This window comes from Belonocnema kinseyi, chromosome 8, assembly GCF_010883055.1.
Source record: "Belonocnema kinseyi isolate 2016_QV_RU_SX_M_011 chromosome 8, B_treatae_v1, whole genome shotgun sequence".
NCBI classification, from domain to species: Eukaryota; Metazoa; Arthropoda; class Insecta; order Hymenoptera; family Cynipidae; genus Belonocnema; species Belonocnema kinseyi.
The window spans coordinates 104,420,513-104,447,029 of record NC_046664.1 but is presented as its reverse complement, the minus strand read 5'-3'; the positions used below and the strand labels follow the sequence as shown (position 1 = coordinate 104,447,029).

The window sequence follows — 26,517 nt, the reverse complement described above, 5'->3', positions numbered from 1 at the left end:
TAAAAAAACTTTACAATTTTATAAAAGTATATTTCATTAATTAGATGAACATGAAAATGAAAACAAAATGTTAAATAGCCATTTAATGTGTTTGAATACTCTGTGGTTAGTTTCCTTTAATTGCCTTAAACGTATCACAGGCTTTCAGGAGAATAGCTAAGTGTTCTTCAGAATGCCTGAATAAACCAGGCACTTGGATGCCAGGTATAGATTTCGACCCCAATTCTTCTGAACCCCGGCAGTCGGCTGAATACCTACGCATGCATATGCACGGCACGTCCAAACAAATTTCTGGTTTTAAACTAAAAATTGTAATCTTTACTTTGCAATTTTGAGCGCTTGGATAATTCAATACAAATACTAAACAATGAAAGGATCTCTCTGTGTTATAAATGAAAGTTTATAGTTTGTGCCCCCTTGGGGCGCTAAGGTTAAAAAGTCTACTTTACCACCTTATAAATAAGAAAATATAAAAAAGAAAAACTTACCTTTCCCCAACAAGTTCTCCTAATTTTTCTATAACACGAGTTCTGGTGCTTTGGGTTCTGCAAGTTGCTAAAGCGTAGTGCCTTCCTTGCACTTTTGCATCGCATACAAAACATTGCAAATCTTCTCGAGCAATGTTGCTTGCATTTGCATCAACTACCATTTCATTCGAAATTTCTTTATCCGCAAAGTGAAAACCTTTAGACATTTTCGCTACACCAGCATTCAAATGTGCCATTCCTTATAAATCTAAATAAATAATTCAGAATTATACCACTTATTAATTGCTTATAATCACATTAGCCACGAATTTTTAGGTTAGAGAACTAAATGTCAATACCGTCTGTATAATTCAAAGATTTACCTGTAGTTCAATGATTTCCACTCTGAAATTCACGACTTTCTACAAGCTGCACTCAGAAGAAAGTATTATTCAATCTTATGTTTACACGTTTTTTGTTATTGTCGCGTGCGGTGTTTCCTTTGACGAACCCAAGCTCAGAACAGCCGGAAACGAACGTTGCACAGAAATGTGTTTTATAGCGTAAGTAGTGACACTTTCGATGCCATGGTTTTTGTTCTTCAAATGTTTAAATTATTTTCCCAAATGAAAATTACTTTATCCCTCGATCTACATTCAGCTTCATGAAAAATGTTGTCTAAAATTTAAAGGTTAGGTTGCAAAAACTTTTCTAGGGATTTTTTTTAACAGCTCTTTCCACCGCAGCCATTTTGTCAGTGACGTTAGACTAGTATCAAAGATTCTTTGCTACTACGCACTCTGAAACCCCGCGCAACATAAAACATTATTTAACGAGTAGTTACACGATTCACAAAAATTACATTTTCCAATAATGAATTACAAACTCTTTACATCGGTGAAACAAAGTGTACTCTAAATACTTTGCTTCGGATAAAACTAAAAAAAAATCAGTAATATTTTAAATATTACGACCTTTTAGTTCTTGATTTACTTCCAATAATCAGAGAAGAAAAGCGAAGAATGTTGATAAATAAATAATAAATCACAAAGTTAATGTCTTTTTAGTCAAAATGGTTACAGTCGAATTTAGGAATGCTCGCCGAAACTACTCAGTTTGACGGTATCTATTTTCAAGTTGAACTTTAAAAACAAATGCATTTTTTGCAAAAACTGTATTATTTTTTCGCAGAATATGAGGTAAAAAGATAAAACTAATTTAAACTACGTACCAAAATATAGAAAAAAAGCAAACTATTTGTTATACAGATACTTTATTTAAACTTAGATTACAAGACATCTAACCTTGTTTCTTTTTTTCATCAATTGAGCTCTTTTAGCTACAAAAAAAAACTCAAACGCTCCGTCTTTTCAACTACAGTAATCGATGATACTGTTCACGCAAAGTAGTTTGTAATAAAATGCGGTAAAATATGAATTCATTACGACTGCACACATTCAAGCACATCTAATATAAAAAAAAAAATCAGGCACTTTCCACTTAATTTGAAATGAAATAAAAGGGAGTTGAATAAATTTTACACAGGGTTCTACTTGTTCAAGCAATATGTATCTTTATTACTCGTTATAAAAGAATTACCCCGAAGTAATAGTATGCTTTCAAGTGAGAAAATTGCCATTTCTTGATTTCTATAAAAACAAAAAAAAATACTCCTGGACAACATAACCACATACACACACGTATTTGGTAACACGCCTAAATGCTGTAAACTTTTTAAACTTGATAAAACCTACCAAGCTCTACACTTTGGTTTTTATGCCAAGAATATGAAATAAGACTTTCAACTTCTATTATTTTTCTTTATCAACTAAAAAATGTTAGAAAAGGTAAAACTGAATTAAAATTCTGAATTCAGGAACCTCTTATAGTTGGTTGAAACATTAAATCAAAAGGAAAATAGCGCCGAATTTGGCTGAGAAATATTATTCGATATTACGAAAACCGTCTTACGGAAATTAATTCTACGATCTGTGTTCTATGATAAAAGTTGGTATTCTATTTGGCCTATATATTGAAATGCCTTATGCTTATTATAATAGACTGATAAAGACGCAGCGACAATCATGTAAAGATTACTGTAAATGATCATAAAGAAGTACGTTGAACATTCTACTCATTAGTTTTTTGACTCGCCGCTTTCGGCTTGGTTTCTGTCTTCTTCACAACCGTTTCTTTTTCTTCAACATCTTCTCCATCGCCATTCTTTTCCTGGCCATGCACCTTCTTGCCGGTGTTACGGAAGCGATCGTAACGCGAGTCCTCGTCATCGCTGGATCTCGCGCCGGCTTCTGCTTCTCTTAAAATGTTGCCCAAATCTTTGTCCACGTCATCAAACAACTTGTCCCCACTATCAGCGCCATACTCCTCATCATCATCCTCTTCATCAACTGTGGTGTCTTTATTGTTTTTGCTCACCTCATCATTCTCTTCTTCGTTTTCCTTCGATTCACTTGCTTTTTCGCAGTCATTGGTTGTATTAGAAACTTCATTTTCAGAAGCTATGCTACCAGAATTTGGCTGTTCGCTAGTTGTACTTTTGGCTGTTTCACTAGTGTTCAAGGAATTGGGCGTAGTCGTTGTAGATGTTTGTAGGTGAATTCGCTCAGCTTGGCGACGTAAAGCTTTGTCGTCGTTATCACGAACGTATCTGGGAAATGAATTTACAATTCAGACATTTTACACACACAGACATTCAATGTTTTCGTGAAAAAATCAAGGAGATTTCCAGGCTTTCAAGGTTTAAAAAAATTCAAGGAGAGTTCAAGATTTTCAAAGTCACTAGAAACCCTGGTATTAAACATGAAACGAGTTCAACGAATATTTTGTTTCTGTTTCCAGACCAAATTAAAAGGTTCTCCTAATTCCATTTTCAAACCGAAAATCGTGAAAAAAATATTATTTAAAAAAGTAAACTAGTTCCGAGTTATTCAACTAGATAATGTCGACGCCTTCATTCAATGTGAGTCTATCTGCTGACAGTGACATATATGGGACTATTAGCGAAGCTTTTGTAAACAGTAGTCTCATACACGGCGGTGATTGAAAATCGACTTATTGAGAGAATTAGCGTTTTGTTACCTGAATGTTCCTAAAAACTTAAAGTGACAGAAAGATTTCTCTTTCGAACTCTTCTCTCTCTTCCTCTTTCGAGAAAGAAACCAAAAGTCTACGGAAAACACAATTTTAGTCCCAGTAAAGTTAACAATTCAGTTTTTTAAGGACTATTACCTTCCTAATGATCTCATTTATGGAAAAATGTAAATTAATACCCCACACCGTACCACCCTTCAATTACTGAAATTTAAAAAGAGATGGAATTTACGCTTTAGTGCCTGAAACAAAAACAAAATAGGAAGATACTTAAGCTTCGGTACTAAAACGAAAACAAAATGGGGACACCTTTGTTCAGTTTCGAAATTGCAAACAAAACTTTTAAAAAAGTTTACTTCTGTTTACAATTTAAAAGAAACAAGTGATTTAAAGGATGAACGTTAAATTTAGTTTCTTGTACCGCGTTAGCCTTCATTTTGGATATCATTTTCGTTATCGTCCTTGAATTAAATTATGGACACTTAATTTAGTCGTTATTTTTGTAACTACATTATTTTTAAATGTGTCAATTATTAACAAAGTAACTCACCGCTTAAGGTGACTGCGAGTTGAACAGTGAAGTGCAACAGCCCTTTCGTTGTTCTCGCTACGCGGCAAGTAGACTTTGCAAAGTTCACAAAACTGAACTTCAACACGCTTGATGTACTCAGATCCCACTTTAATCATCTGCTTGGTCTTGGGTTTCTTCTCGGCTTCATCCGCTTCGCCTTCTGGCTTCTCCTTCTTTTTTTTCTCTCCACTCTCTTCCTCTTCTTCAACTATAGACAAAATAAATAATCAGCAGAAGGTAGACAAATTTTCATTAATCAAAAAATCGTTCTCAAGGGAAACACAACTTGCAAAAAGCGTAGAAAATTGAAGGAAGGGAAAAAGTTAATACCAGGGTGGCCGTTTTAAACGACGAAATAAATTCTCGGTCATTTCCCGGTTCGCAAACATTTTTCACGGTCAATGAAATCTAAAAAATGGAACACTAAAGCTACAAAATTTTCCACTTGAGGCAATAAAAACTGAACTTTAAAAGAAAGCACTTAAAGTGAAACTGTTAAATTTTTAACTTTTAAAATTGAAATTTAAAAGTTTTTAATAAAAAAATGTTGTATGCAAATGCTCAATAATTTACGCGTATAAAATTGAAGGTACTAAAATTTTTCAATATAAAAAAATCTGCCCGCTTCGCGGGCATATTCTCATCGCTCGCAAGCTTGAGCGCGCCTAGTGCGCGCGACGGTTGAATCTCGCGCTTCGTGCTTGAATATAATTACACCTCGCGCTTCGCGCTTGATTTCCGACAGACGTTTGTAAACAGGTATTGTTGGATTTTTTTTCTCGTAACTTTAGTCGTTTTTCCATACATTTCTTTTTATTTTATTTTTTTCAACGTTATTTTTTACGAATAAAACAAAAAGTACGCGTCCTATCAAGAAGTGTTTTTTAAGCAAATTGTAGATCTTTTTTGGGATAACCATTTGTCAATTCATCTTTTTTCGTATCCTACATAGTTTGTCCACAAAATAGATTTGTTTATTTTCCATTATTTTTTGTGCAATCAAAATTTGAATTTTCGATTTTGGAAGAAAATGCAAAAATTGGTTACTATAATCTTGTAGGGCTTTCAAAAAGAAATGTTTTTCTTCTCTTGACTTTTTTTTTCATATCGTGAGTTTTTCGGCTTCAAATTTTGATTTTCGGTTGATTAAAAAAATTTTGAAAACGCTATAACTCTGAGAATTTTCTTTTTATCGAAAAAGTCAGAAGGATAAATTGTTTGTTCTTTTTAATACTATAAATATCCGTACATAGAATTTTCAAAACCAGAAAAAAGTTGTCTCAACAATTTTCAAAATTTGCTCACTTTTTGAATTTTTATCAAAAATGGCTGGTTCACGAACTCATCCTTTCTTGAAGGACCTAAAAAAAGTGTGCCAAAGATGAATTTGATTCGTTCATTTTTTCGAGAGTTATCGTGTTTACGGACGGACGGCCGGACGGACAGGCAGACGCCATCGTGAAAACCTGATTTTCGGATTCAGGGGGTCTCGAAACTTAAGAATTTTCAAAATTATATAATTTTAAGGAATTTTAAGCTAGAAACATCAAATATTGAAAAACTGAAAAAAAATTTTGCCACCTTTATTATTTGTAGGCGAAATTTGAGTAATTTTAAGAGTTATGTAAAAGTTTTGAAACAATTCAAACTTAATGTAAAACTTGAAATGATAGCCTAATATAAAACAAAATTTAGATTTTCGCAGATTTGAAAAAAAATTAGATTCTTTTCAAGAATTGTGAAAGGCTTCAAAAGAATAAAAACATTTTCTTAAGATTCCTAGGAAAACTAAAAATGACTTTTCATTTTGAAGAATGATTTTAAGAGAATATTTAACAAGTTTTTCAAAAATTTAAACAAAATTTTCAAAAAGATTCTAGAAGACTCAAATTTTTTCTGCAAATGTTCATTTGTAAATTATACATCAAAATTTTAAAATTTCACTTACAAATTAAGCATTTTCCAAATACAAGAATTAAAATTGTAACGTTCCAAGTTTTCTATGCCAAACAATTCAGTTAAAGATTATTTACTTCTAAATATTTGGTTTTAATTTACTGGTCTTAAATAAAAATTCAAATATTGCTAAATATTCAATTAATCTTTTTTTTAATTAAAATTTTCCAATTGAATGGGTTAAAAATTGAATATTTTAGACTGAAACAATATTTTAAATTTAATAAAATCTTTTGATTAAGAATATATTATTATGAAGTTATTTTTAAGTTGAAAATAGTTTATAAACTTTCGGTCGCACGCTTATATTTCTTTAATGACTAAGGCTTTCAAATTGAAACCGTTTAAATTTTAACGTTAAAATCTGAAAATTCTTAAAATTTGAACTGGGTTAAAATCGTTTTGCCAAATCGCTTTTGTTTACTTTTTGTTATTGAAGTACAGGTACATTTAAAAACATTTATTTATTTATTAAATAAAAATGTTTTTATCCAAAATTTTCAACATTAAAGGCTCTCATTTTGTATTTGATCAAGCCTTTCAGAAAGCATTTAAAAATTCTTTAAATTAAAAATGTAAGCTTAGAAATAAAAATTGAAAAACACAACAATTCCGCTAATAATTTAAAAACCGTTAAAATACACGGGGACAGATTTTTCTTCTAAAAATTGGTAAAATTCCCGGTCAAAAAAAAAAATTCACTGTTATTTCCTGGTCTAAAAAAATTCCCGGTGTCCCGGTCCAGCGGCCACCCTGTAATAATACTTATAAAAAAAAGTCAAATTGCGTACCATCAACATCACCCACTGAATCAAGAGTCATGAAATTTTCGAGGTTCATTTCCTTGTCCTCATCTTCAGCAGCACTTGATTCCGCCTCGCCGCCATTGCTGCGTTTTCCGCCACGTTTCTCGTCCTGAAGACTCTTCCTCTGTAAAACGATAAGGAAACCCCGATTCAATGAGTAAATTTACACAAGATATCGAGTTAAGGGCATGTGATACTTAAAGTTTCTCCGGCTTTTTTCCACAAAAATGAAAATTTTTGAAAACTGAATTGGGAGATGCTATAAAATATCATAACGGACGTTCCCGGAATTTTTTTTGAGAGATAATAACAAAAAAAATTATTGTACTAAATAAAAATGTTATGCATATGCATTATTTTGAGGTTACGTCGTTTTTTATCTCGGCCTTTCCGATAATCTGGAAATTGTTTGTGAAATAAACTTTTTTGATTGCCTGCAATCAAGGTTAGTTCCGAGAGATTAGTTACTATGTTTATTTGCAAGTCCAATGTTTTCGGCCAGAAATATTGTGTACTTTGAAAGTAACGCTCGGGTGAATTGTAACACACATAACCCCGAAATATACACGCACTTTTTTAGCAATATCAACAATTTTTTGATAAAAAAAAAAACACAAAAAAAGTGTGTGGGGACTTCCGTTAGTATGTTCGCTATCATTTCCCAGATTTTGAAGGCAAAATATTTCTTATCCTAGGAAAAAAGCCGGGGGAATCTAACACTGGAAAAATCGACAATTTTCTAAGTATCACATGCCCTTAAGTGAGAAATTTCGAACCAGACACGAGCCTACCTTGATATGATCCAAAGAACAAACGTGGGTTTCATAGAGCATCGGCGATCTAAACTGAATACGACAAACTCTACAGAATGGCGTAAGGAATCGCTTAATTTGTCGATGGGAATCGGACAAATTATGTACTGCTTTATGCGACCTGTAATTAAGCTTGCAAACGGGACAGAAAACGGTCCTGGAAGGTAGAGTTCCACGAGCAGCATCTCGAGCCTCAACGCGTCGTTGCTCTTGCCGTTGAACCACACGCATTCGGGCCAGCATCGCTTTGTGTTTCGCTGCAACGCGTCTCATTGCAGCATTGTGTTTGCCCGAGTACAAGTGAAGAGAATACTCCTTAAACGTTACACTTCGATGAAGGCAATGTGAACAGATCAACTTTATGAAGCGCCTACCGTCCCTTCTGCTTGGTAGCTCATCCGAACCTGATCTAACATTTTCTCCTTTTTCGTCTTCCTCTTTTCCTTCCACTTCCTCATCGTCGTCCTCCTGCAGAAAGCAACATTTTAGTTTAAACATTGTCACACTGAAAATTTGCACAGTGACTGGCTTCATTTCAAATAAAGCAGACAGTTGAAATAAAATCATCGATTTTAAGGAACCATCATAAATTGAAAGATTATTGATTTCACTTGTAATATTAGACTGCCTGTCTATTGACTTTAAAGAGAAGGAACCGAAAACTTAATAAAAACGTAAACTTACGTCTGGTTTAGGGTCGTCTTCTTCTTCCTTAATAGCGTCCTCCTTCTCCTCTTCGTCTTCCGTATTCCTTTCCACCTTAGGCTTGGTCTTTTCCTCTTTCTTTTTCTTATCCTTGTCCTCATTTTCCACCTCGTTCTCGTCTTCATCCTCATCCTCATCATGTGGCTGCACGGCGTTTTTCATATAGTTATAGAAATATAATTAGGGCCATTGTTAAGACTGTTTGTATGTAACTACTTGGAACGTAAAATGTGGGATGCGTTGCATCGAAACGTTACCTTTTCATCATCATCCCAGTTACTCTTGTTGTCATTGTCCTCGTCGTCTTCGTCAGAAAATTCAGCATTAATAGCCTTGGCCATTCTATCCTTGTCCTTCATGCTGGGTGCAGAGTCCTTTTTACTACCAGAGAGCCTAGTAGTACCGGTACTATTGGCACAGCAATTTGGTTTTGATTTAAATTATTTCCCTTTCATTCTCTTATATCCTTTTTCTTGTACATAATCGTCAACCAGTATTGCTTTCTAGTCAACGTTTATCAAATATATCGCGATATTATTCATTCCTGATTTCCCCCTTAATCAATTCGTCTTATGTCGTAAATAATGCATACCATTCGGCCATTTTGTTTCTTGAGCTCTCGTAATTGAACATGATCTTATTTTAAAACACGAGAGATGCTGTACTCAGAGACTGATTAAGCATTACCGTTTTTTTATATATATATATATTATAATTATTATTATTAATGATAAACAATGCTCATCTCGATAAATAATAATGTGAGAAATTGGAAACACTTTAGCTGTTGTATCAAAACGAATTATATACTGTCTTTCGTAGATAATCATAATTTAATGATACTTATGTGTACCAAGATCAATTCCCTCTAGATAGAACCCTGTTAAAAGTTTGCCTCTCGGCAGTAGAATCGACATCAGTTTCATTGTATCATTTTCTCGGCTTGTGTTCTTTACAATATATTTATATTTGTCTATTGTCATCTTGACTCTTGGATCATAGATTTATTATCCAGTTTCACGTATCGATAGAAAAGCAAGCAGGCTACTAGGACGGTATTGCGGTTGATAAGTTATTTTTTAATTAGTTACCTCCTGCGCATCTTTGTTGTGGTCATGCGCACACGCTGGATGTAGTCTCGAGATCTTGAACCTAGCAGCTTGCGTCGATAGTCAAGCGAGCCAAGAGTACGCTTGCGAGCCAAGATGGCATCCGATCGAGAGCCACGGTGAAATCCACCCCCTCTGCCACGAGTCGAAGAGCGACCCCGATAATTGGAGTTCTGGTGGGATATTCTTCCTCGACTGGAAGTATATCTTGGAGCCGGAGGCGCCATTTCGCTTATCCGAGGGGGTGGCGGAGCTGCATAGCTCCTTGAAGCAGAATGCCGGTCCTCAGAGCGGTGATAGGAAGAGTTTCGATCATTCTGCCTTTTGTCCTCGTATGCTGATCCTGACGATCTCTTATTATCGTCATACTGTGCCGACCCAGAAGAGCCCCCATAAGACGATGAATACCTCTGGGAACTGCCGCTACCTCCACCCTGCCAAATCAAATTCAATTGTGCTCCATCCATCTTTTTTTTCTCTTTGCACCCTCGTCTTTCATCCTGCCCATATATTTATTATACTACGTTCAGTTTACTCTTTAATCTTTAATCTCCACTCTCTCTTTACCTTCGATTGACTTTAAAAGAATACAACATCGCTAATATTCTCTTTTCAGTTCCTCACCTCTCTTTGCCAATCTTTTCTCAAACATTAGCGAATCTGAGGATTTTGAAGAGATTTAACACATACTTTGCCCTCACTCAAGAAATTCTCTACAGAATTCTCTCAAATTATAAAAACAAGTGTCGTGAAATTTAGCTTTGTTAATTTTCTGTTAGAATTTGTGCTTTGATCATAAGAGTATAGGATCAATCTCTTTCTTGAAGATAGACGTTTCCAAATTACAATCAAACCTACGTTCAGAAAGGTGACACGAATTACCCAAAATATTATTTTGACATGCTTTTCTGAAATACATAGACATTCTTCCAGGATGACCGCTAAATATTCAATAATGTAGGTACAAGTAGAAAATAAAAGCCTTATCATTTGAATAGGATTAATTCTAATGACTTCCAAATTTTTCATATCTCAAGAAGAAAATCCCAAAATAGTAAAATAACAAATCAGCAATATTCGACATGCTTCAATTTGAAATTGTAAACCTTATTAAAATTAAAAAATTTTTAAACTCGAAAATTTCCACGATTCACAATAATTATTAATCAAATCAAATCTTTCATTGTTTCCCTTTCAACACTTTATTTAAAATTGGCCATTCTAAATGAGCATTCAAATATTGTGTAATTTTAATGGACTAATTTTTTGCAATCATTAATCAGAAGTAGTTCAATCTGAAACATTTACAACTTGTTATGTCGTCTAAATGGGACTACACATGCGAAAAATTACAATTGTTTCACTATTAAGGTTTTTTATTTGAAACACTTCAATTTTGAGCAATTGCAATTTTTTCTCATTATCTTATTTTTAGAGTTAATTGAATTAAAAACGTTTTACTACCAGATTTGTTGAATTTTCATCACTTTTCATTTTTAACAGATCAAGCCTTCAAAACTGTATTTACAATTTGTTTAATTTGGAACTTCCGAAAAATGAAACAAACAATGTAAGTAAATGTCTTTAGAATAAATTATTGTAAACTGAATGGTTTCATACTTGAAAAATGGTCAAATTTAATTTTACAAACTTATAAATCCCGGTCCAGGAGCCACCCTGGACCTGAATTTAAAATGATTTGATTAAAAAAGTTTCAAAGTTCATCGATGCAAAAAAAACTCGATTTGAAATCGTCCCATGTTTTACTTGTAAACTTTTTAACCATTGAAATTTGAAATTGTTAAATTTATCAAATTTCCAGCTAAAACCTGAACTTCTTTACAAAGTTACTCACTGACAGGCTTGAGTCATAGATTTACGTGTCAGCCTGGACGAGCAACTATCAAGAAAGAACGACTTTTTAAAACGTAGTTATCAAAAATGCAAGTTTGAAAATGTCTATTTACTCGAAGATCAAGGATTAGATCCGGGCAGTGAGAATGGACTCGACAAAACCGGCCTGTAAGATCTTTTCTTAAGATGAAGACTCATCCACTAGGTAGGCATCTGATCACTCGAAATTCTGATTGTTTGAAACTCTGATCACTCAACAAATGCTAATTGATCTGCTGGATGGCATCATTTTCGTGTTTCAATGCACCAAAATGTGACAGGACTATTCACAGGTTTTCGAAACTCATACTGTACAAGTTTGTTCGTCTATTTACTTTGAGGACTTTCGGTGGTTCATAGCAAGCAGTTAATATATTGTGAGATGACGGGTGGCCATAGGAAACAGGAAGACTGTGTACGACAACTCCGTCATTTAATTGCTTTTTGGTCTCTATTTTTTATTTTGTTATGTTTAATAATGCAGTGTTCCACCAGTAATGTCCCAACGTAAAAAGAATGGGTGTTTGAGTAGCAGTCGACTCGTCGCTTGAAAGGAAAGCATGACAACTAATGAGTGCTTTGCCTAATATTTGTAAACCAACGAGTCTCCTGATGTCACTCATACTACTATGGGTGAATCAGGTTACACTCAACGAATAGATCTTTCACTGGAGTTTATTTTTAAAAGGTGCTCTACACTATCTGATAATATTTGACCTTTTTAAATATAGGAACCTATCTTCCTTTATGCACTGAAAAAAATGGTTGATTGGGACAACTAATGAACTAGTAGGGTCAACTACTTTAGTTTTTAATATATGCCACTGTCACTTCAGTGGTTGTGGTTACTATTTTTATTTCTAGGAATGGTTGTAGTTGTCCTTCCTACTTTACTTCTCATCGCAACTACTTCCGACAGTAGACTTACTACTTCAAGTAGTAAGTTTCACTATTACATTAGGAAGCCATACAATTAAATTAGTGGTTGTGGTTAAAAAACTGTCGTATTCTATAGATTACGACTTCCTGATTTCGAAGAAATTTTTAAGTTTTCTGAAAAGCTGACATATTGTTTTAAACAATTACATTAAATAAATATAAAAAATTGTTCTTTTGTTTTGAATAAGTAAAATCACATAAAATAGGTATTATGCTATTATTAACCCATACGTTGAGGGATAAAAAAGGTTTGATGGTGATTATTCTCACTAACTATACTTTCGGAGCTACATCGTGTTCGCACTTTTGGAATTTTTGGGATTGTTAATTTCTTCTTAAATTCATAACTCGAAAACAATTTCAGGTGGGGGAATATGGCACGATTACTTTTTTATTTAATTTTATTTAATATTCCCGACAAATATAACAATATGTTCTTATTAATTTAAAAAAAGATTAAAAATTGTTTATAACAAAATGCAAGCTTTTTTTGGGAAAATTCATGATAGTGTAATTCTCGGTGTAATGTAATCGTCAACCCGGATCTTTACGTTTCGGCACGCACAGAATCCGAAAATCATAAAATTTTGCCGGTGTCTGTCAGTCTTGTATGGTTACTTGAATGTTTTAGCCACGCTAACTTTTGAAGGATTTGTCCAATCGAGACAGCCTTTGATACACTTCTTAAGGTTCCCAAAGTTAAGGTTAAGTAGATATTTCCAACCAAAATTTAAAAAATTAAAGCATTTTCAAAATTAAAAAAAAAAAAATTTTTATATGAAATCATTGCCAACGTCAGAACTATAGTTTCAACACCTGAAAGGAAAAATACATCAGTCATCAAAAATCAATTTCTCTTCTACTATCGGCGAGAAAACTATAGGCATCTGCCTATATACAATTATACGATGGCCAGGTGCCATCCAAGCATTCTTAACTAGGGGCCGAAGAATGGCACCAGCGGTCGGCAGTAAAACAAAAAAAGGGCCCCCTCTGCTTTCTGTCACTTGTTTTCAAAAAAAAAAAAAAAAAATGTCTAAAAATATCGCAATTTTCACAAAAAAGAAGATTAACACATCCTTCCGGGTGATTGAAAATAAATGCAGAGCCTATTAATTACAGTTTGCAGTTTGAATCGCTTTAATATCTGTATTAGAACTGTAGATAATATAGTTGCACATTTTTGTGCTTTTAAGCAACAATTCTTATTATTTTTTTAATTTCTCAACTGCAACTGGTTCACAACAGTTTTCCTCATACTCGTGAATTTTTTCAAATTTTTTCCATCGCCCCTTGTATAAGAAATAATGCTCTAAACTTGACTGTTCTTAAATGTACCCAAAAATCCTTACTTTTTTTTACATTTTTCAGTCTGCTAAGCACAAAAAAATTTTTTTACATAAACGCCTACAAGCCCATTAACGTACAACACTTTCAGCTTTTAAATGACTGTTTTTTTGTTGCGCTAGCATTTTTTTTTTACTGAGTTGTTAAGCTTCAAAGGCAGATGCCTATAGTTTTCTCACCGATAGTAGTAGCGTATTCAAACTTGGAGAATTTCTACTGAATCAAGAAACTCAAACATGGGCAAAAAAATACTTAATTCGAGCGACATATGGAACTTTTATCTGAGTAATCTAATCTCATTCTATCCACAAAGTGTGAAATCCACACGCAGATCCACAAGAGAAGATTATTTCAAAACGATTCGAGAATTCAAAGTGAAATTCAACTGAGATTGCACGTGGATTTATTGTTAATTTTTTCCATATCTACCGAATTAACTACTTTTTACTTTCCTTTAGATTTTTTCAAAGCAATATTTTCTAACCCCCAAGTTTCCAGCATATTTAAAATTTCCAGCATATTAATAGTACATTGTGCAATAAGCGATATACACAGTTGGTTATCGACATATTCTGGGGTACCTGGAGCAAGTTCCGGCGAGTGTATTTGGAAAAATAATTAATGTGATGGACTTCTTGAAAACCTCTAAAACTATAAACATGGCGCGAATATTACCAGCGCTGCTCAGATTTCAGTTCTCCCAATGTCGCCAAGGAATAAAATTTGTAAGCTCTAATACTTTTATTTGCCGGAAAAAACATTGATGGTAAATACGATTACTTTTATTTGTTGTGTTTACAATCATTATCGTTATCCTATTGTGGCAGCTGAAGTCTATAGCCGGTAAAAACTGGGTCATTCTGATCTGGATTCTCGGCCATAAGGATATTGAAGGTAATGAGAAAGCATATGAACTGACTAAGACGAGAGCTTCACAGCCCCTGGTTGGACCGGCACTCTGTGGTATCTCGTACACGTACGCGAAAAATTAAAACCCATTGGTAAATGACTCTCGGAAGAGCATAGGATATATGGGGGGGGGGGGGGGGGGGGGGGGGGCACCAAAAAATGGTGCATTCTAAGAATACCATACCTGGTACATGTACTAAGAGGACTAATGAACCCTTGAAAATGTATGATGAAAAATCGGGTTCACCCGAGAAACAGTTTGAAATAATAATAATATCATTGATAATATGCACTACGTAGGAGTGCCAACGGCGATTTGTTGCCGCGCAAAACTGCTTAGTTAGTTTTACCATCGACGTAGTTGTCGCAACTAATACCATCTCTACTAATAAAAAGTTTGTCTCAACCAACCATTTTTTTCAGTGTGCTAATCATTTCGTAGACTTTTATTGACAGAACATAATTAACCCATTCACTTCTTACTCTTTCTGATCATTGAGGTATGGCGGTTTAGAAATCAAAACAATTCTAAAGCAAACGGAACTTTCGTCATAAATTATCGGAAGCACCCCTCTGACAATAAAAACGGATTTTCAACTATGATCTAAAAATGTCATAAGGAAAAAGTTGAAATCAGTTGTTACATTAATATTCCGCTTTAATAAAGTCGAGCCCTGATAAAAAACAAGTTAAAACCCTTTGGTAAATTTCCACTGCTATTAAATCCAAAATAAAGAATATAACCACGAATGAGTTAATTATACAAAATGATCTATTAATTTCAGAAGGAGGATTATGTGAATAAATCAAATATTGCTGAAGAAAATAAAACGTCTAAATACCTGGTAAGAATCGTTTCTCATTCTTTTGCGGTTCCCTTCGCTGGATGATCTGTGATCATCTCGGCCAGAGTAGGAATCCTGCAAATAATGTCTCATCAATTTCTTTTTTAATATAATGTGTTTTAAAAATTCTTTTAAGTCTATTTAATTCTCAAGACTTACACGTGGCCGTTTATAACTATTGGAGTGTTCACCTCTTCCTCCTCCTCGACTTGAGTATCTGTCGGATCCACCTCCTATTTTAAACACGTATTTCATTATTAAAAATAAATTTTTCGAATGGGATTTATTAATATTCTAATAATTAACGAAGTGCCTCGTCGTCCCGAAATTCGGGATGACTTGCCTATTCTCACCATTTGGCTAGTCATTTCGAAAATTATGTATTTTTTAAATTTTACTTCTTTTGAGTTAGCCACAGATTATCAAAACTGCTAGTTGTCCCCAGAAAAAAATTCAGAAACGAATGAACTAAAATTTAGGTTATGTTTTATAAAGAGTAGTCCTTTAAGCTTTAATTCATCCAAATCAATTTATATATTTGCTCTGTGTCACCGTATTCTCAAGTTTGTTCGAAACTCCCCTATGATTTCCACGCACTTGGATTGGATCTTACTTTTATTATTTGAAGCTTGATAAAACTATGAAACTTTTATATGTTTACTTATTTATTCCAGTTATTAATACAAATTCACCAAGTCTTCAGGTAAAAATAAAAGGCCCTTAAAAACGAATCTGTTTATGTAATGAATATTTTCCCATAAAAACCATTTTTTACTAGAAACAATTGAGGTCACACCCATAAACCTTTCCAATAACTCGTAAGGGGAAAGGCGGCCTTGCGTCTGATCACAGAAATTATGTAAGATCACAATCTAGCCCTTCTCCAACGCATTATGGGGGCGGGAAGGTACCTCTGTGACTGGTCACAGAAATAATTCAAGTCACATTCATACCCACTTCCAATATCTCGTGGGGGAAAGTGGGCAAAAACGTACCTTTGTGACTGGTTATATATAATTCACTTGTCAGTCCTATCCCTAACCAATATCTTGGAGAAAGTAGATGATTGGTCACAGACATAATGACTGAAAGTCACAATCGCAACTCTTGAGTGTCCCGCGGGGAGGGTTGGGGCGTCCTTATGACTAGACACATGAATAATTAAAGTCACACTCCTTCCCCTTACAAATTTCTTAAGGGATTGATTAACTTAACACTGGGCGTTAGTGGGGGAAAGCTCAAAAAGAGAATTTGAGTAGGGCGGTCGATTCCATCAAAACATCTGTCTTTTTCCAGCTAGTTTTCCAATACTCTCTTTTCGAAACTTTATCCCATAATTTCTTCCATCGCAAATTAATTTTTATTTTAATTAAAAATTTTCGGAAAACTTTCTATTCATAAAGAAATTCAAATCAAAATAATCATTGTTTACTATAAGGCCATGTGAGCGTAAACTTAAAAATTCTTATTGCATGTTTTTTGAGGTCACAGCTCACATGGAAAATAAAATATCACGGATTTGTCTGTATATTTCGAAATTTAAATAATACAATGTGAAAGAAGTTGGTGGTAAGTCTGTTATTAATAGATTCCGCTGAATATAGCCTAATTATCTTGATGTAGGTAGAGGTAGAACAGCTAATAAAACTATAAAATAAAAATGAAGGGACAGGTCGCGACAGGAACGAAGATTATTCCATGACAGTTATTATATAAATTGAATAACAGGAATTAGTGTTTTCTATCATATCAAAATAAAATTCAAAGATGATAAGGCTGAAAAATCGTGCGAGGCTCAAGGACTGAAGACCACTTTATTTTATAAACCATATTTGCACTATTAGCATTTTTTCGGGACGATTGGCCAAATGGTGAAAATACGCTAGTCCCGAATTTTGGGATGACTTAAATTTTTGGTAATTTTTGTTTAGTTCAAAGCATAAATTCCATCAAATGCATAATTTCCGGGGCGACTAGATAAATGGTAAAATGAGGCTAGTCGTCTCGAATTACGAGATGACTAGCATTTTTCCTGATTTCCGACTAGTCCCGAAATTCCGGATGACTAGTTCAAGATGAAAAAAATGATATTTATCTAGAAATACGGGACGACTAGACGCAGCCAATAATTAAATTACTCACCCGAATTGTACTTGTTGCGTGAATCATAGTTCTGATTAGAGGTATAATTGTTGAATCTACCTCCTCGAGAAGAAGAGTAACTACCTCGCCCGCCAGAATTGGAACTATTCTTCCAATCACTTCCACCCCCACGACCCCGATATGAACTTCCTCCACGGGAACTAAATCCACGACCTCGAGAACTCATATTGGAGCTAGTAAAAAAAAATTTTAAATTGTTAGTCAAGTTTCGATATTAAACATTAAATATAAAATACGTACTTATTTCATACACATCTAAAAATACATAGAGAATCTATTACGGTTTTTCACTAAGCCATAAATATAAAATACTTCAAACATCCAAGTCAATAAATCATTTCATTCAATTTACAGCCTATTAATCAGTATTTTTTAACTTTTCCGATTTATAGGCGGATATAAAGAATAATTATTCTCTCCAAATACGATTTTTAAAAGCAGTATTGACGTTGAATAAAACTACAAACCTGTACTTATTATAACCATAACTCATGGTTATTGTTGTTCAGGGATGTCAGAAATCTTGACGATGGTCTAAGAAATAAAAAAAACATTTATCCTATTTCGAATAAATTTTAAAATCGTTTCAAAATTTATTTTTCTTCCAACCTTCAAGTTTCACGTAACATGGTCCACCCAAGATATAAGGTTGATACTTTTGACTTTTATATTATATTTTCTTCATATAAGGCCATGTAAGCGTAACCTAATTTTTTTTTGCATTTTTCCAAGCTCAACTTACCTTCACACGAAACGCGATATCCAATGAAAATTTATGTTTTGCTTTTTTTATCATTATAAAAATTAACAACAAGAAAAACGTTTTTTAGTGCATCTCATTTATTTTCACAAATTTTTAACTCGATATCGCGTGTCGTGTGAACGTAAGTTGGATTTGAACAAATGTAAAAAAATGTTTGTGGTTACGCTCACACGGCCTTAATTATTTTCTTTTACACGACTAGTAATACGGATTTTTCGTAACGTTAGACAGTTTGATTTTATTTGCAAAATTGAGAGCAAAACACATTTGGATTTTGGAAAAATGTATCGACTAACTACAATATAAATGTACAAATCAGTGTCTACAGGTATGGCTACACGAGAAATCGTGAAAATTTGTACAGTAATAGATCATGTTCCTGAGCAGGTTATAGGCATGTTTTTATTAGCGAACTCATTGTCTATTTTGCCCCCCTCCCCACAAATCCCACACGCGGACGGAAATGCGAGTTTACACTACTATGAAAGAAAATCGAGAAATCATGATAGGCAGGATTCGCGATTGAAATCTGAAGTGCTGCCATCTGCTAGACAATTCGCAAACTAGTGATAAAGTGTATTATAGGGATAATGAAGTGATGAGCGACTCTTTAATGTTCTATGTTCTTAACTATACGACACTTCGTGTTTATTTATAAATTAATAATCCTCATTTTATAATTAGTAAAATATTGTTCCATTTTTCCAAAGTAGATAAAAATATCGGGACAGAAAGTTCTATATTGACACAAAAATTTGCCGGACTAGACACTTTAAATACGGCAAAATTTGCCGCAGCTCAATACACGACCTTTAGAAATATCAGCTTCATTCATAAAAACCGATATAAACTAAATCAACTACACGGAACTCCAAACCAGTTAATTACGAAATGCACAGTGACCATTCAATTTCATTTGATATATTATTCAATATTACCTTTGAATTATATTTTACTGTAACAAATAGTAATGTAAAATATTTTATTGTGCAAGTACTCATATTTCCCCTAAAAAAAGTTAGTGAGGATGTATTTTAGCATATGTATTCAATAGCTATTTAATATTGATACATCTCCATGAAAATGTACGCTATGTCAGATTGCTCTTATCAGTCTCACAAATAATGACGCAATCTGCCAATCATAAAATGTATATCTTATTTATTTTTCTAAAGCATAGCTAATTTTTTATTTCACTCTTATTTGTGAAACCGCCTCGCTGTCGGATTACAAAGAGACAAAATTGGAAATACGTATAAGTGACGAAAAGATGTACTAAAGAAATCACGCTGCGAGCCAACATGAGCATTAATACCGTAACATATTTTTCGAGTCTGAGGTTAAACGAAAATCTGCTCTTGGATTTGCAATTAACCTTTCAGTTCGTATCTGCAGAGTGGGAAAGTCGGTCTACAAAATCAATACTTCTGACCCTCTCGACTATATAGCTATAGCTATGCCGCTGTTTGCCGCTAACGCGCTTTTTGTTGATAATGACAAAACAACAAGGATTATGGGGTGTAATATTACCTTTGTCGTTGACAGAGACTTCTAGGACGTTAATTCGCGAAGAATTTTCACAGATTTCACAAAAATAACTACACTTGTCGAATTATTTATTCCAAACGACAATGCGACAGCAGAGAATGTTCAAGATGTCGGCCCGGTCGCGTCGTCTCGCTCTCGGTGACTCGATCACACTTCCGGAAGTTGGCGATTCCATGAATCTGTGGAACAAGGAAATGAACTGGAAGTCCGTCCAAATGAGCGCGCTAAAATTTAAATGCGTTTGCATTTCATTATCATATTAGCAATATACTTTAGTTAAGAGAGATTTAGGTTTTTTGTTGAATATTTATTTTGTCACACCATATACAATTCTTTAAAATGTTTTATATTTTACTTTATATTCAATTAGTATTTGTATAAAAAATTGGGGATATGGGAAAAAATGAAAATTGTTTGGAATATTAACTACCTTTCCAGAAATCTTTCAAGAAGATTTAGTGGGAAAAATTATTTTTTTATACTAAGAAATGTTCATTTCGCTCATTTAGTTGATTAATAAAAATCAAATAATTTGGAAGTTATTTGCTTGTTATACTTGTGATAGAAAAATCCGATAGAAAAGTGTCCCTTAGTAAAATCAAGGCATCCCATGTATGGGACACAATATTCCATAAATATATTTCTGTAATCTATAGGCTCGATAACTTTCGAAAGACTGATGAGATTGGATTGAGCTTTAACAAACGTTTTTCAGGAATAAAAGAAAAAACCAATTCCTTAACCCGCTACGCAGTGGGCACGAATATGTCAAGACATTTTTAGAACGCCCTAAATCAGGCCACATAACGTTCTAAAAACATAAAATGTTCCAAAGACGTTTTTTGAACGTATTTGAAACTTTTAGGCCGTTTTTTGGACTTGGAACGTTTTTTTGGACGTTCTAAAAACGTGTTTAGGACGTTCAAAAACATTTTTAAATTTCGTGCCCGCTAGGTATTTATGCCCAAGGGTTCTGGTTTTATGCATTGAAAATTTTTTTTCTTAATAAAAAATTCCGTTGTTCAACAAAAGTAGATGTGAAAAAAATGTGAGGAAGAAAACTTGTTCATATCAAAAAGATGAACAAATTTGGTTGAAATCATTTTTTTGATAACATACATATTTTTTGTTTCAATTCTGAAGAAATGCTATTAAAAATAAAAAAAACTCCCTTTTTCGGCCAAACTGTACAAGATACGAAAAAATGTGAAGCAGCGAAATTATAAGAAGATGAATATTTATTTCAAAATCATTTTCTGATAGATTACATCTTTTTCGTTTTAATTGGCAAAACAATGAAAGATACAAAAAAAGGCAAAAATTTCTTATCGTCAAAAGGTCTACAAATTTGCTGTTAATCATTTTTTTATCGGACGCGCAGTTTTTGTTCAAATCGTAAAAAATAACATAGGACCTAAAAAATAACTTTTCTGGATAAACGACATGACATACGAAAAAAATCAACAATCAAATGTTTTTAACCCAAAAAGGTCTACAAATTTATTCTTAATCATTTTTGGATAGAGCGCGTACTTTTTGTTTCAATTGTAAAAAAACACATTTTTTGAAAATAAAATTTTTAGATCAACACAAGATTTGAAAAAAATGAATAGACAAAAGTTGATTGCCAGAAAAGATCAAAATATTTGTTATTCATTGTTTTTCTATAGAACGTGTACTTTTTGTTTTAAACGTAAAAAATAACGTCAAAACAAATTCAAATTTTTTGAAAAATACACAAGGTAGGAAAAAAATGAATAGACAAAATTTCTGCACCAAAACTAGATCGACTTACCTGTTATAAATTAGTTTTTTTTAAGGACGCGTGATTTTTACTTTCATCGTAAAGAATAACATTAAAATAAAAAATAAATTATTAAGAAAAACGACACGAGCTACTATGATAATTGTCAAAATTGCTCTCCTAAATTATATCTTGACGTTTTTTTTATAGGACGCGCATTTTTTAATTATAAAAAGAATACAATAAAAATTAATAATGCAATAGAGTTGAACATAATATAGGAAAGTGCGCATTTCAGACAAACTTAAATGAAGTACCAAGCACGATATACGTTATAAAAATGTGTTAGTTATAGTCGATAGAGCTTTAACAAAAGAGAATTCACAATCATTGAATAAAAGTTGTTGATGAGATAAAAAAATAAGCCCGAGATAAGTATATTATCGAACACAACATAAAACAGGTGTGCTCAAACTGCCGAGCCTCGAGCTTAGCGTGCAATGAGAATGTGCCCGCGCGGCTGGCGTATCTTTGCTGATTGCAAATGAGTATAATAAAAACTGAAATAATGTATATAATTCAAAAAATAATTTTAAAAAGATGACTGAAATGAAACATTATTTTCTGTTCGTCTGATTCTAAAGTGAGAATTCAGGATTGCGTGAACCTAAAAAGTAAAACCATAGGGTTCTATACCCTCACTTATATGACCAAAATGAGTTAATAATAACAAAAGATAGTTTAATGCAATCTCTTCGCGAATTTAAAATCTAATTGTAAAATACATGGTCAAACTTTGTAAAATTTACAAAACAATATATATAGAAGAAATTAAGATTTGTAGAACTATGAAGTGATATATCTAGTGCCACGTTATTGTCAGATTATACAATCACGCAAATGAGAAAAAAGATGAAAATCAGTGCGAAATTCAAGACGACTTCCAACGTCAAAATCAAGAGAGGTTAATTTACAGAAACGCTGGGAACATTTGAACATTTTATATGGTCATATGTTCAAATGTTCACAGGGTTTCTGTACATTAACCTTTCTTGATTTTGACGTTGAAAGCCGTCTTGAATTTTGCACTGATTTTCATCTTTTTTTGCTTGATTGTAATCTGACAATAACGTGGAACAAGACATATCACTTTGTAGTTTTACAAATCTAAGATGGTACCCTATGGTTCTAGTATCTTGATTGTTTAAACGATCAAAATTCGTTTTAGATTTAGATTTTTTTTAATTGCTTACTTTTGAAAATAAGGAACGAATTACAGTTAACGTTCTAAAAAGAATGTAACGTTCATGCGGCTGAATATGATATGTAATCGTTATATCCACAGGCATCAAACAAAAAGCTAGGACCAGGAGACGTAGGTATAAGCGTATTTTTGTAGAATACCTATATTTTTAGAATACGTTTACAATTCTTCAAACTGTTCACTATTTTACTTATGTATTCAATTCAAATTTAATTACAGAATTAGGGATATACAGCAGATCAAGATTGTTCTGGGCACGTTTTACAAAGCAAACACACAAATTTCAATTCTTATGCAACATTTATTTATTAGAATAAGTCATCCACAACTATTTGCACCTTTTTGAATTTTCCAGCCTCGATAACTACATCTATATCTGAGTAATCTATCAAGTTTCAGCTTGAAATTAATATTAGAGCCAATATTTTCAGAAAAATGTAATAATATTGATATACAAAAACATACAAATCTAACGCATAGCAGCAACTATATCTCTTGTATGCTAGTATTAATTATTTACAGTAAAAGTACTCTAAACTGTCCCTTCCTTCACACGACATACAATATTTATATTTCATAATTTATAGTGTATACTGTTTCTCAGATAACTAAATTTAATTTTTCCGAAGGTATTTCAAAACGCTGGAGTCTTGCAACAATAAATTATAGTGATAATTTAATTTTATTAATACTACAGTACAAAAAGTGGTAATCAACTGACCACTGTCAAATTTTAAAATGACAAAGGAACATGAATACAACAGTACAACATATGATTGCCCTCAAAACATCAATTTTGATCCCTAATTATTTTAATTGCAAAACTCCATTCTGTAAAATAGTTTAAGCTACAGTAGATTTCTTTACTGAACTTGGTAATGAACCAGAATTTAGCTGGGGCGCCTATTTGTCACAATTCAAGATTAATGATATCTTTCAAGAAAAATAGTAAAAGAGGTCATACCTCGTTTACTTTTATTTTCCATTTTCTAATTTTCATAACATCACTTTTCAGAAAAAGTGTGAACCATCTTTTTCTGCATATATAGGACTCGTTTTGAGAATCATATACTTTTGCAGGGAATATATCACAAATTATCAAATACTCTTTTTCGTGTAACCAGTCCTGGGAAATCGAAAGTAATCAAAGGAGCAACCTCTTTTCAACATACATATGTACAATAATTAAAGGACAACAAAAAATCGCTTTATCATCAAAAGTAGTGTGTTTTGATTGGAGATACATAGCAAAGTGGTCCAAAAAAACGGTCTTCTAAACAGTAACTGTTCGAGAGTACAAACTTTCAATCATACAATGTATCTCGGTATCTAAACATTCTAATGTTCGTTTACGATCAACACGATGCTCTAAGTACTATTTATCTATAGATTCTCAACCATCAAGCGCAAACTCGTGATCCCAAGAGGAAAAATCGATGATCTGACTATTGTCACTGTCCTTAATACAGTTGGCAATAACTTGGCGAGCAAGATGCTTGATGCACTCGTATGGCAAATCGGAAGCTAACAGATTCTTCAATTGTTCTATTCCACCTTCCGCAACCACCAATTTGCAGTATTTATTTGCTATTGTAAACAAAATGAAAATTAGAATGATAAATAAATCAGCAGCCAAATTATAATCAAGATGAGATGGAATCGACAAGAAAAATTAATAAATTTCAGAAGAGTTCAAAGGAATTACAAAGAATTCAAGTGGATTCAAAAGATTCCTAAGAGTTAAAAAACTTCAAGGGAATCAGAAAAATTGAAGTGAGCTCAAAAACAACCCAATGAATTAATAACAAAGCAATATGATCTTTAAGTGAATTTAAAAGTCCTTTTTAAATAATTTCGATTTAGTGGAGAGAAATAGCTTTCAATGCAGCAGGCGTAACTTAGTTCTCAGAATGCGAAGGTTCAATTGAATACAATCGAATTATATATAGCTAAGGTAAATATGATTTCGCACAATTTTAGACAAAAAATCATGTTTGAATATTTGATTTTCACGAAAACCCCCAGTCAAATTGGAATCACGTGACATGAAAGTTGAAAGGGGTTTTCAAATAATAAAATTATGAAGTGACTGGTTTCTGACCAAAATTGTAGATAAAGAGGAATTCAAGATCAATTAAACAGAATTTAAAAAAAAAACTACAAAAAATGTGTAAGAATTGAAGTTAATTAGAAATTTTCACTTAATCGACAGCTAACTTCTCCCATATAAAAATTAATGGGGCGGTAAATTTATTTTGTTAATATCTTTGTAAAAAAAATAATTCATCACTATAAACGTATTTGGAAATTAGTCTTCATTTTTCAAGAAATATTTAAATAAAAAATAAAATCGACATAAAAATGATTTTTACGAAGAAATTACTAAAATAAAGTTTAGCCTCTTTCATTTGGTGTAATTGTTTCCCCCTTTGCACTAGACGAAGTAAAGTTCGCTGATTTTGTTTCAAATAAAAAAGAAAAGTGTAATGGCCCAGGCATACATATTAAATTAATTTCCACACTTACGGTAAACTTTAGTAAGATTAGCCAGAGCCCAAACTGCCCAGTGTTGACATTGAGGAGTGTGGAAAACATCCAGGAGCCGCAGAAGGGGTAAAAATGAACGGTAATTAATGTTGCGTTCTGAATTTATATTCCAACGATCGATCGCTTCGACCATAAGATCTAAAACTTCCGTCCTTGATGGCTTCTCAACCGTCCAGGCTTCGACGCCATCCGACGCCATGTGAGCTAAAATTCCTGCAGCATTGTACGATACCTACAATATTATCATTTAATTAAACTCCTGTTAATCACAATCCCCCATAATTATAAAATAATATTAATTTTCGAATTATCCGTACTTCAATTCCATCGCTATCAGAACGCAGTAAACAGGCAAAAATCGATACGTATTGTTCCTGCATCAAATCAGATCGAAGGCTTGCCCACTCTGCGACGTTTCCCAGTAAACCCATCATATTTCTCAGTAATTCTTCCTTGTTTGGATATTGCTAAAAAATGCAGTAATACTATTAATTTTTCATCACTTTAAATTTACATTAGGAATAGTTAACATGTAAATTTAAATATGCAAACAATGGACACGTACTCTGACACATTTGAGAAATAGATCCATGCCTTGTTTGTTCAAAAACCGCTGGCAATTTATATCAGTTTCGTCTGTCATGTTCCACATAGTAGACCAAGCAACTTCCAAAACATCGTCGAATATTCCAGATACGACTCTATACTCGACCAATTGCAGCATTGTCTCAACGCAGCCCAATTTCCCCAGGAGACGTTTTTCTTTGCCTTCGACCTGACAGGCCAATGAGTTTAATAAATATATTCCAATTCTTTGGACAAAACTTTCCGGCTCAGAGTGCTTTGCAGAATGCAGGAGTACCTTTACTAAAGCTTCGTAATTCCACATCTACAACAAATGTTTAAATCTAGTGAAATTCTTATTTAATTAAAAGACAAAATGATATAGCAATGAATAATCTCGGAACTTTATACTTTTCATTCTTATTATTTTTCTGCTATTACTTTAGCCCATTTT

At 33.1% G+C, this 26,517-nt stretch overlaps 3 protein-coding genes across 4 annotated transcripts in view; all 3 read right to left on the bottom strand.

Annotated features, from left to right (window-relative positions):
- The window catches only part of LOC117178840, a 5,513-nt gene extending 4,304 nt beyond the window's left edge, over nucleotides 1-1,209 (bottom strand). Inside the window, exons 1-2 of the mRNA XM_033370344.1 lie at nucleotides 851-1,209; nucleotides 489-735 (exon numbers count right to left, since the gene is read on the bottom strand). Coding sequence (XP_033226235.1) covers nucleotides 489-724 — 236 coding nt within the window. The 5' untranslated portion in view covers nucleotides 725-735; nucleotides 851-1,209. The remainder of the gene's footprint in view (nucleotides 1-488; nucleotides 736-850) is intronic.
- An 805-nt stretch (nucleotides 1,210-2,014) lies between these two features.
- On the bottom strand, nucleotides 2,015-20,078 carry LOC117177627 (protein split ends-like). Of its 2 annotated transcripts, XM_033368411.1 has the most exons (12): nucleotides 19,927-20,078; nucleotides 18,101-18,167; nucleotides 17,613-17,806; nucleotides 15,630-15,703; nucleotides 15,468-15,545; nucleotides 9,520-9,971; nucleotides 8,686-8,836; nucleotides 8,408-8,572; nucleotides 7,703-8,191; nucleotides 6,897-7,035; nucleotides 4,129-4,357; nucleotides 2,015-3,135 (listed from the first exon to the last, which is right to left on the bottom strand). In XM_033368411.1, the coding sequence occupies exons 2-12, from the start codon at nucleotides 18,124-18,126 to the stop codon at nucleotides 2,598-2,600; spliced, it is 2,535 nt and encodes an 844-aa protein (XP_033224302.1). In that variant the 5' UTR covers nucleotides 18,127-18,167; nucleotides 19,927-20,078; the 3' UTR covers nucleotides 2,015-2,597. The 2 variants fall into 2 exon arrangements, with proteins under 2 accessions (XP_033224302.1, XP_033224303.1); XM_033368412.1 differs by lacking the exon at nucleotides 18,101-18,167.
- A 3,155-nt stretch (nucleotides 20,079-23,233) lies between these two features.
- Nucleotides 23,234-26,517, bottom strand: part of LOC117177824 (protein zer-1 homolog) — a 13,728-nt gene continuing 10,444 nt past the window's right edge. The window contains exons 6-9 of the mRNA XM_033368783.1: nucleotides 26,065-26,388; nucleotides 25,817-25,966; nucleotides 25,479-25,731; nucleotides 23,234-24,539 (exon numbers count right to left, since the gene is read on the bottom strand). Of these exons, the coding sequence (XP_033224674.1) occupies nucleotides 24,346-24,539; nucleotides 25,479-25,731; nucleotides 25,817-25,966; nucleotides 26,065-26,388 (921 nt within the window). The 3' untranslated portion in view covers nucleotides 23,234-24,345. The remainder of the gene's footprint in view (nucleotides 24,540-25,478; nucleotides 25,732-25,816; nucleotides 25,967-26,064; nucleotides 26,389-26,517) is intronic.

What these genes read in the sequence shown, in the direction of transcription:
- LOC117177627 (XM_033368411.1), bottom strand. Translation starts at nt 18,126, where the DNA reads ATGAGTTATGGTTATAATAAGTACAG. An exon ending in TATGGTTATAATAAGTACAG is followed by an intron (nt 17,807 to 18,100) that starts GTTTGTAGTTTT and finishes TTTTTTTACTAG; the next exon opens with CTCCAATATGAGTTCTCGAG. An exon ending in GTTCTTTGGATCATATCAAG is followed by an intron (nt 7,036 to 7,702) that starts GTAGGCTCGTGT and finishes ATCGTTTTACAG; the next exon opens with AGGAAGAGTCTTCAGGACGA.